Source organism: Glycine max, chromosome 1, assembly GCF_000004515.6.
Source record: "Glycine max cultivar Williams 82 chromosome 1, Glycine_max_v4.0, whole genome shotgun sequence".
NCBI classification, from domain to species: domain Eukaryota; kingdom Viridiplantae; phylum Streptophyta; class Magnoliopsida; order Fabales; family Fabaceae; genus Glycine; species Glycine max.
The window spans coordinates 55,255,265-55,266,434 of record NC_016088.4 but is presented as its reverse complement, the minus strand read 5'-3'; the positions used below and the strand labels follow the sequence as shown (position 1 = coordinate 55,266,434).

Here is an 11,170-nt window from a genome sequence, read left to right as displayed (position 1 = left end):
TGAAAATTTGCATATGGAGGAAATTGAATTACCCTGTCCAAAAAAAAAAATGAAAAAAATTGAATTGTTTTATCCAAATAAAACATTTGAAAAATTTTTAAAAAATTAAAATCAAAACAATTTAAATCCTAAACATTTTAAATTTTTTGAAATTTTGAAATTCCTAATCCAAAAACAGAAGGTAAGGCCATTGCTTCCACCACTCTTTCCATGGCCAACCAAATTGAACACACTTTTAGGACGCCAACAAATTGATTCTTAGTCCTCTCCTCCACTTTCTTTCTTTCTTTTTCTTTTCTTACTCGTGCGCGCTTGTCGCCTGCTTCTCTTTCCTGTGTTACTTAATAGAAAACTAATTTTGACACTTTAATTGCCTCTTCTCTAATTTTAATTCATTGTAAATTAGTACTTTTAATTTGCGCCATCACTTGAATTTCCAATTAGAATTCCTAATAAAATACAACAACATTGTTCCATCTCATTGTGTTTACCTTGTTTTAGATAAATAATAGCTAGCTTTTGCTCACTTCTAAAAAGATTTTGAAAAAAATAAAAGAAGCAATTATTTCCTTAGTAACAATCCAAACCAACATGTGCAACAGATGACCTAGGCCCAAAAATGAGCTTTTATCCGCCTTTTGGAAATCTAACAACTACAAAGTAGTATTATTCTCATGAAAAATAAACAAAATATTTTATATTCTTAGTTTATATGCACGCTACTAGTCGTCATTGACATGTCCATACCATAGTCAATAGACCAACCGCATAAACCGACAAATTTCCTTCGAGTTACAAAAAAAAAAAAAAAAATGAATGTTACCAAAAGCATGAGTCAATTCACACTAATTTTCTCTTTAAGAAACCATTGACCCACACTTTCAACTAATGTTTCTATGTCTATATTGTTAACAAACCCCAAAAAAGACCAACACCTCTTGAATTAACCTATGTTGCTTTTCGTCCTCATTTCTTTAATAGTCAGGAACAAAAGAAAAACTTTAAGATCAAACACGTGGTGAAGGATTAAATCTCGAAAATACTTAGTTTTTCTTCATGAGATATCCCATTATTATGCCAAGTAAACCAATTAATATGACAATGACCATCGACACACCCCCACGACTTTTGTTGCTTTCTCGTCTCAGTAGGTCCTGCAAGTAATAAGATCACCAATGTAAGAAAAAAATCAAAGGATAAGGGGAGATAATAAAACCAGAAACAGAACCTTTCTCATCCAATTAGATTATACGAGAGTTTATCATCTTAAGAAAGGGAAATAAGTAAATCCAGTATAAAAAAAAAGTAAATCCTTCAAAAGAAAATCAACACATCCACCAAGTCCAATTATGAAGTAGTGGTCAATCCTTCAAAAAAATTATGACTATTATTTTCCTATAATTTTTAGTGTTTTCCTTCAGTTTTAGAATTGTACCTCCCGTTTAGGGAGGGGTAATAGTGTAACTTTTGGTAAAAGGGGTTCATATATCATATTTTAATTATCATTTCCCCTCTCCAATCAAGAAAAAGAAGAGAAATACAGGTCCGTCAGATGGGGAGATAAAAGTTATCGGTATATATTTTGTAAACCCTCACCAATTCCTGACGAAGCTTGTTATTTTGTTGAATTGCATTATTCTTTTCTTCAGCTAGCCTTGAGATAAGAGCTTTTGCCTGCAAAAAAATTACTATAATCAAAATAAAGTTGCTAGACATAAAAAAAAATTGAAGTAGTTATAAGTTAAAAACATTACAGCCTGGAACCTAAAAAAAGAATTATTTCTTTTGTACTGTTAATTCGAGATTGATAAGTCATACAACATGGCATGTTTGGTACTTGAAAATATGAACCTCTCCCTTAGATTAAATATTACAATAAATATGAAATCATTAGACCTAAAGGAAATTTTGATTAAAATCATCTAATATTGTTCTTTAGATTCTGAGGAAATAACATCCTACAAAATTTGAACACATCCTAAAGTTACATGAAGTGACTCTAGAATCAACAAAGTACATCACTTTTACGTCCAAATAATCTGCATTATTCCGAGACTTAAATGATTTATATGGTTAGATGCCATTCTTAAACCATGTATGAGTTATTTGGAGAATTCTACGACAAAAGTAGTGAATGCCTTCAAAAGGGGGAATGTGAAAAAGAAATCAAAACAATCATTTAACAATGACAGAGCAAGAAATTCTACCTTGAAGTCAACATAATTGATGATTACTTTTGTTAAAACTATTAATATTCAAATGTTGATAACCAAACACTTGAGCACCAAGCTAGGAAATTTTCTTTCAATCAACATTGCTCCAAGAAATTAAGAGTATAAGATTCTACCTTAAGTACTCAATGTATATATACATCACCGTTAACAGAACGAATGACACCACCCAGAATTTCAACTTTATAACCAACACATAAACCCCACCCTGCGCACATACATAGACCCAAATAACAAAGTTGCAAAACAATGCAAGTTGAACAAGTGACACATGTTCAAAAAGAAAGCTCGGTTCTCCTTTGCATTCTTTCTTAATAAATAAATAAATATCAATGCTTGCGGGCAACAAGTTGACAACTAATGTTAGTTAATTAAGAAAGCAACTATTTACAAATCAAAATGCAAGTTGGCAAACAACACATACACTAAAAAAAGATTGCTTTGCTTTACCTCTGCAGATTTTTCTGGACCTTCATGTCGTTCAACAAATGCTCTTGCTACCTGCAATACCCAAAGAGAAAGGTATCCCAAATAATATTAATAGATCTTCTATTCAAAAATAAGAAATGTTCACCCAAGAACAAGTCAATAACTCACCGCTGCAGAATCAGCACCACTAGCATTTCCATTATCAGAAACAGAACCTCGAGGTGATGACCCTTCCTCGGAACCTTCTGGGACTGGAGACGGGGGTTGGGTAGGAGAGACATACACCACTCTCAATTTGCACTCCTCAACCACGTGCCCTACTTCCTTGTTGAACTACAAAGAATAAACACATGTCACATCGTTTCACCCAATGTAAAAAAATTTAAGAATCAAATGAAATTGCAACAGTTAGCAATATCATGATGAATTGTTAAACCATTTCTGCTGTGATATCCTTTGCGGTGGTTCCATCATCTACTTTTACGCTTTGAAGAAGAAACTTGTCCTTGCATTGCATATCAGCCGGAGCATCCTTTTGCGCTTGCATGGTAACTGTAAAATACCAAATATCACCAAGCCATTGATTAAAAATAATAAATTACATTTTTCTCGCTGGCACAAAAGTTTAGGTGTGTTAGGCAAAGAGGCTCACGCGTGTTAAAATAGATCTAAAGGCTCAAAGAGCACTTACAGAATTAGAATTACTTGCATATTACCCACCAATATTCTTGCCCTCATTCACATTGGCAACTAGAATATGAGTTGGTAAAATAATAAATTACTATTAAACAAATAAATGGATATATATATATATATATATATATTAATGCAGAGTATTGTATTTGCATTAGTACCAATAACATCACATGCAGATTGTGGCATGACTACTCCGGTGTTTGGACGAACACAATACTTCTTGGGATTGGTTGTTTTCACCTGTGAAAAAAAAAGAAATCACAATACAAAATTAAACATGCAATAATTTCACGAGAAAAAAAAAATGTTTTGCAAAATCACAATGAAATGGTACTTGAAACAAGATCAAATAAGAAAGCGAGTTGAAATGAAAGGTTGGTTAATTACCTTGAAAGCTATATAGCTATCGGTCTTATTTGACAATATAAGAGAACATGATATCTGCTTCTTGAGCTCAACTGAAAGAGGGGAAACGGAATGAAAATGAAACCTTAGGAGAAGATGAAAAAAAGGGTGGAGGAAAAAGAATAGCGCAAAAGAACGCACATAAGAACTTAAGTTCGAGAGGTTCGATGCTGAGAAGGTCGCCAGTGGTCATATCGGAGCTTTGATTCGATCTGCTTAGAGAATTTGTCTGGGTCTGACGATGACGATGGACGGAGAGATCAAGAAAAGGAAAGAGAATTCAAATGTTAATGCGATCGATTACGACACGCTAAGAGGAGGATTGTCATTCAACTTCTTTTTCTTTTCTATTTTCTTTGTGGTGGAGAATGTGGCCATTTCAGTCTGCCTTCAAAGTTCAAACTATTATTATTATTATTATTAACACAAAAAACTATTGATCTTTCCTAATTTAAGATTTGTTCAGGTTGGTTGTGAGTTTTTAACTTTTAAATATAATTTTTGGATAATATACATTCAGTTAAAATGAAGTTCAATTAGATTCTAATTCAATTTTAAATTAATTTTTGTTCAAAATTTCAAATTAAAAGTAATTTTCATTCGTGCTTTTTAGATATAAAAATAAAACATCCAATTCCTCTTATTTGTTAAGAGATTCACCGTGATTATTTGAATTGGTAACATTATTATTCTTACTAGTTTCAATCAATAGCATTATTTTTGTTACAACTCACAATCATTATTATCCTTACTAGGTTCATCTTTCTTGACTTATTACACTCATATTTCCTCTTTATTTTTATCCTACACAAAATCCCCCTAACTTTTATAACTTCATTACACATGCACCCTTACAATGTTACTTCCGTTAACAGAAATACATCACATGCAAGACACATATTGTTTAATAAAATTTTAGGACAAAAATGCCCTCATCTTCCTCAGCACCTCAAATGGTGAAGTTTAGCTTCAAATACTCAATTGGGTTTAACTTCAAACAGTAAAAAAAATAATAACATTTCAACACAAATTGTCATGGTTGAAAGTTCCTTTAAATGGTAGAAGCTACCGCAACATACCAACCCAAAATATTTATTTTTTTCTCAACCTTTTTTTTTATTATTATTATGGTTGTTTGAGAATTGAGATGATCAGTTTGGAAAATGAATCCGTTACTTTTAGCAAAAGAGTCTTTTACCAAAACAGGGATATTCCACTTGCTTATTATTCTCATAACTAATTTCTTACAATAATAACAAATGTCCAATCTCATTTCGTAGAACTTTGATCAGCTACAAAAACAAATCAAACAAACTTAAATAAAAAGGCAATAGCTTCACGAAAATGAAGAGCAAAAATATCATAAGCGTGCAGCTTGTTCCATGGGGTCAAAGGTTCCGAGCCATATCCGAGCTCTTCCTTGTAGGGTCACGAATCTCTGTTGCAAACTTGCCCCATGGCCTCCTTCGAATCCCTCTACACATGAAATGAGATTTCTATGGAGTCTGTACATCAATTTATACCTGGGTTTCTTGCAATTCGATGTAAAACAAAGATCTTGTGCGGGGGCGACGATGTGATGGAGTCGAAGCAGGTGAGGAGGTCAGATCCTTTGCGGCGGCAGTGGCCGCGTTGAAACTAAAGCTCGTGCGACGGACCTTAAGCACAATCATGAGAGGCCAGATCTACAGCGAGGAGGTCAGACCTAATGGCGAGGATGTCAGATCAGGCACGGTAGAGGAGCGGCGGAGGGTGGTGGTGGTTATTGTGGAGGGGTGCAACATGGAGGAGGATTGAGTGGGAGGACTTTTTGGACATTTCGCTACAAATTTAACACCGTTACTGACTGTGATGATTCGGGAGGCAAAAGAAGTGTATTTTAATTGAAGGGATATGATTGTAATAAATCTTTAAGTAAAAGGACGGTCAATGTAATTTGTTGTTATTATTTGCATTGTTATCATTATTATTGTTATACTCATCTTAAATTTCACCTTAATCAACACTAACATTTTCATCACCCAAATACTATTATCAAAACTTCAAATAAAATCATTATTATTACCTCAACATTAATCATTATCATTATTATTTTTATTATCTCCTACAATCAATATGACTGTTTCCAACATAATATTTATTGTTATTACAATTGTTTGTTGTCACTATAAATTTTTTTATTATTTTATCATTTTTACTTGATAATATTGTTATTATTTAATAATTATTTTATCATAAGATGACCCCAATCAATCGATATCATTATTATCATTTAACAATTAGCATCACCATTATTATTTATTATCATTATCGTAGTTTGTATTTACTGTTTTAAAATATATGTATTCTTTTTATTTTGTTTATTGTTCTATTATGTCTAATCTAGTTGAAGATTCATATTTTTAAGACATAAAAATCAGTTGATTTTGTTTATCTTCATAAAACTTTTTTTATACACGTAGTGAAGACAAACAGGCATATTTAATAAATTGTATTTTTTTTTATAATTTTTTACACCAATATCCTCAATCGTACTGTATTCGTGTTTGTCACCAAGAAATATATTCCTGCATTTAAATTTATTTTATTTCTTCTTTTTGCACGACAACAATTCTTTGGTAGAGTTTTGTACAACAACCGTGTTAGGATATTAATATTGCAGAGTCTGCTGAACTTTAATCTAATAATATACAAGTGAAATTGAGGGGAAAAAATCAATTAACTCACTGCAACAGTGTTAACGGTAGCCACTTTTACATTTTTGGTCGTTCCTCATGTTGTGCATGTTCTATCAAGGCCTGAAAGAGAAGAAGAAACGGTGTAAAACACATGCTCATTTCACATTGCTAGAACCTCGAGGAAACATTCATCAATGTGTTTTTTATCTCACCATCTTGGTGTCCTGAAGTACATCTTCCAGTGTCTTGATTTTCTGCTACATGCATAAGTAGTATTAGCAAAAATTCCTAAGCATTTTGGATTTCCTTGGTTTAACTTTAACAAGGAATTAATCATTAATTATGTGAAAACTCACATTCTTGATGTCTCCAAGACTAGCTTCAAGGCAATCAATTTTTTGCAATGCTAATCTACAAGAACATGCCGAGTCAGATCCCGCACATGCTGCTTCCTCAAGTAGACTGAGAGAATTGCCATCTTTGTTTTGCATATCAACCTGCATTTCATTATTTATTTTTAAGCAACAGTGTCCATATCATTGGTAGAACAAAAGTGGATAAATAATTCATTAATTCATCACCTTTTTGGGCATCGAGGAATCTTCTATATCCACATCACCATCTTCGCTTTTACCATCAATCTCTTCTCTCAAATTAACAACCTACATTGTCAATGAGACGTGCTCCTCTCAACAGTTATTTCTAGATTATAAATTGACAATTAAATTCAGAGTGTTGAAAAACTAAGAAATTTCGTTCACGATACTGTACGTCAAACCTGAATCATTTCTAACACTTCTGGATTTTTCCAGGGCCCTCGATCACTCATCAGACAACCTCCATAATCAGAACATGTGCAATTACCACCCAGAAAAGTTGGCAAATTACTGTAAAATCAGACAATCAAATCTAAGAGTTTCACTAAGTGTAGAATGTTACAAACACATTTACTAGTCAAACACATTCCTACTAGACACTAAGTACCGGTACACATTAAGTACACTTGGGACATAGTTAGGTATTACACAGGTCCTAACTAAACCATTTTCCTTTCAAAAAGTGACAGTTTCTATCAAAATTTAGGTAATTTTCGCCAATCTTTCAATTTTTTTCTTGTTTGTTTCTCTATTTAATTAAACTTATTCATCTTATGAAAAGTTATTAATTTCTTTCATTATAGATATTCTCATAATAATATTCATATTTTATAATCTATTTATATTATTTAAAAATTGAATTATCATGTGTACTTTAATTTCTGAAATTTGCATATTCTGCACACGTGTGGATTTTCTGCAATCACAAAAGGGACTGCATGAAATCCTAGAAATTAAAATTAAATTATATACATAAAATAACTAAATAAAATATAACTAAAAATTTAGAGTATTGGATGGTGACTGGACCATGTAGTTACTTTTTAAATGCAGGGAATCTTGGTCCGTTCCTGAGTAACTGGGTACCCTACTCGTATTCATGCAGGTTGATACTATAAAAAAGGAAAAATAGAATCGTGGCAAAAGGATGCAGAAGTCACGTTACCTTGAATCAATAGCCTCAAGCAGGACACTGAGATAATTGAAACCTAACACCTGAAACATCAATCTTACAGGTTCAATATAAGCCGAATATGTCAATACAGTATGTGCAACTTCATTGTATCTGATAATGAAATAATATGTAGTTTCAATGATTCGTACATGAATTTTTGCCACTGTGCGTACATCTAGGAATGTCTTTACTGCTTTCCACAGCATCCTAAACCCAGATCCGGCATTAATAATAAAGAGCTGATTTAGAGTCTAAAAGAACAAAAATGATCAATGTTAATTAATTGCTCACGGATAAACTCAACATTTATGAAGCTCTTCTCCATCTTGCATGATTAAAAAATCTTAGCAAACTGTTTTGAGTACAAAATCTTAGCAAACTTGTCTTATCATCAGATAAGTGACCTCCAATTTCACACCTCACAAGCATATCATATCCAAATCATCTGCATATGAGCTACAATCTAAGAAAATACCTCAGGATAGTAACAGCTATCGATTTTCTGAATTTCCATAAAGAGGTATCTTGCAGGCTTTGAGAAATTAGATATTCCCTGGAAGAATACAACCAATTAACCAAATAATCGTTTCAGTATTTAGATAGCTCATAATATATATAGATATGGACCGCTCTAAAGTGAAGTGAACCTAGATAAACCATAAAAAGGTTTCATTTTGGATAGTTTTTATAAAAGATCTATTTTCCTCTGGTAAATGTAGCAACTAGCAAGTTGGACAGGAAAATGGCTAGCAATTGAGTTCTAATAAAAAGGAAAAATATATAGAAAAATGTGCTTACTACTCCGTTGACATCCAAGATACTTGTAGTGGATGCTATGTGCCTTTTAGCAGCTAGTGAACATGCAGGGAATCTTACTTTGAGAGTTTTTTCTTGCTCTGACACATGATGTTTGATAAACCTTTCAAATGTGGTTACTTGCCCCAGTTTGTTAAGGTCTACCATCCCAATTCTCTCAATATACACGGGTCTGCCGTATCTATCAACTCCGTGGTATCCATGAGGATAGCATTTCTTCACTTCATCGTATTCCGTGAAATTGAATTCCTGAATATGTGCCGGAGTGTGAAGCCCAAATATAAGTCAAACTCAACGGTGTTGGTAGCATCATTATTGAACTGAATGGTAGCTAGCATGAATGCACAAAGTTAAAGAACTTGGTGATTTTACATTAATATGAAGAGGTGAAGAACATCTAAATTCATTGATAAAATTTTCAATGAGTATATGTAGGATTAAAAATTATGAAATAAAAGGGATCAAACATATCACAAGTTAAAATTAACTAGTACATCTCAATCCTGTTTTTTTAAGTCAATAGATGAGGAACTTTAAGTACACCTCAACACGATTGATAGACTTCAGAAGAGCTTTATATTACGACTATAACTATAATCAGCATATACGATTCTGGATAATCCAACATTGAACGAAACAGAAATTTCAAGACCTTTGAAAGCACGTCCACTCGAAAATCCTTGCGCCATTTGAGATAGTTTTGAAACATCTCTTTGGATTTTAACATGTCGAAATCCCTCATGCGCAGAAACCTCACATCAAAGGCGATGCGGTTAGAAAATCAACTCTGCAATTAAACTTGTCATAGAATAACAGCAAGAGACATACGTATGTACCTTAGAAGAGTATGATAATCATCGTGTTTGGGTGGCAAGAGACCTTCTCGTAAAAGCATTTGGCGAAAAGACTCAACAATTTGTTTATCCTTAGGATCACGAGCTCCTTCTAGAATCATTATAAGGCTTTTAGTCTTCCTAAATTTCATGAGCGGGTAAGACAATAATGATTTGATAGGGGACGAAGTCTTTTTCCCTGCTGCTGAATTCAGATCCCAGTGCGTTTCAATAGGAGGATGAAAACTTTTGGTTCTACTTTTACCACTACTACTACTACCACCACCAATATCAAACCTCAATCCCTGAAAACCAGAACATGACTCTTCTTCTCCATCACCTCTTCCTATAATCACGTCCCTGCCTCCTGGCTCCGCCATTTGTTAACTGAAAACGTGCATTCATATATACAAATCTATTCAATATAGACACCTTGCATGCCTTCAAATTAAACTGTTAGCAGAAATTGATTGTGTCACAATAAAATCGGAATTGTAGCATCAAAATATATACGTTTAAAATCCTATACCTCTCACAAATGAAAATCATAATTGATGGCCATTTTTTAACAGTAGAATTTTCACCACTACTTTAGGGTGGACAAAACGACATTATATACGAAGATCAAAATTAATCCTAATTAATTTTATACGAACCGTGTGTCAGGATGCAGGAGCAAAAAAGTGAGTGTAAAAGAAGTTAAATTCCGAGTGAAAATTGGAATCAGATGGACAATAATGTGCAATTTTGGTTCTGATTCTAAGAGAAGGAAGGAATTGTGAAACAGTAGAAATAGGATATGATGTAATTAATGCATGTAACAAAAGCAGCACTTAGGAGGAAGAGAGTGGTGTTTGATGTACAAAGCACTGGCTCGCTGGGGAAGGATCGAATTGGAATGATTTGTGTTCCAAGAAACCGCGAAAACCAAACAAAGGAAGTTCGGTATCCCATTTTTTTAACTATATCGGACTAGACTGTGCCTTTTACGCAACTAATAAATTTATATTTTTCTTTTTAAGTACTTCTACTTCTGCAATTCTATTTCTACTTATAAACTGGTTTCGAAAGTAATGAATAGTTGTCAGTAACTATTTTTTCCCCTTAAAATTTGAACCTGTGGACATTTATTCTCACCTGAATAATCCAATAAAAATTGTCATTTATTTTATTATAGTCACTACAGTTATTAATAATTTTTCAACAATGTCTTTTTTAGAACTTATTTATTAAGTTCATTGAAACTATTTTATCTCTCGAACAAATTTTTAATGTTAGAAACAATTTATTATTCTCTCTTGTTGAACATTTAACATTCAAACTGAAATTGTAATCTTTTCTAAATCAAACCTGTGACAATATATAGGTCCTCACATGATTAATTTACGGAAATTTCACTGAATGTATGCTTTAAATACATGTCTTCTTCAAATGCCTTCACCGTTTTGTTTTAAATATATGTCTTATTGTGATGAAGTTATTGGTGTGACTAATTCCGGATTCAGTTCTTTTAAGTACGATTTTGAATTCG

At 32.9% G+C, this 11,170-nt stretch overlaps 2 protein-coding genes across 3 annotated transcripts; both read right to left on the bottom strand.

The window, feature by feature from the left end:
• Positions 1-831: 831 nt before the first annotated feature.
• Positions 832-4,149, bottom strand: LOC100798247 (vesicle-associated protein 1-2). Its single transcript, XM_003516621.5, has 8 exons — positions 3,903-4,149; positions 3,744-3,814; positions 3,515-3,596; positions 3,097-3,212; positions 2,829-2,993; positions 2,682-2,732; positions 1,597-1,674; positions 832-1,154 (listed from the first exon to the last, which is right to left on the bottom strand). The coding sequence occupies exons 1-8, from the start codon at positions 3,952-3,954 to the stop codon at positions 1,044-1,046; spliced, it is 726 nt and encodes a 241-aa protein (XP_003516669.1). The 5' UTR covers positions 3,955-4,149; the 3' UTR covers positions 832-1,043.
• A 2,123-nt stretch (positions 4,150-6,272) lies between these two features.
• On the bottom strand, positions 6,273-11,170 carry LOC100797170 (phosphatidylinositol/phosphatidylcholine transfer protein SFH11). 2 transcript variants are annotated; one of them, XM_041016992.1, is made up of 12 exons: positions 10,296-11,170; positions 9,643-10,026; positions 9,459-9,558; positions 8,789-9,055; positions 8,466-8,543; positions 8,140-8,241; positions 7,982-8,031; positions 7,218-7,326; positions 7,021-7,101; positions 6,796-6,936; positions 6,652-6,696; positions 6,273-6,559 (listed from the first exon to the last, which is right to left on the bottom strand). In XM_041016992.1, the coding sequence occupies exons 2-12, from the start codon at positions 10,017-10,019 to the stop codon at positions 6,515-6,517; spliced, it is 1,395 nt and encodes a 464-aa protein (XP_040872926.1). In that variant the 5' UTR covers positions 10,020-10,026; positions 10,296-11,170; the 3' UTR covers positions 6,273-6,514. The 2 variants fall into 2 exon arrangements, with proteins under 2 accessions (XP_040872926.1, XP_040872928.1); XM_041016994.1 differs by lacking the exon at positions 10,296-11,170 and having other exon boundaries at positions 6,283-6,559; positions 6,652-6,693; positions 9,643-10,270.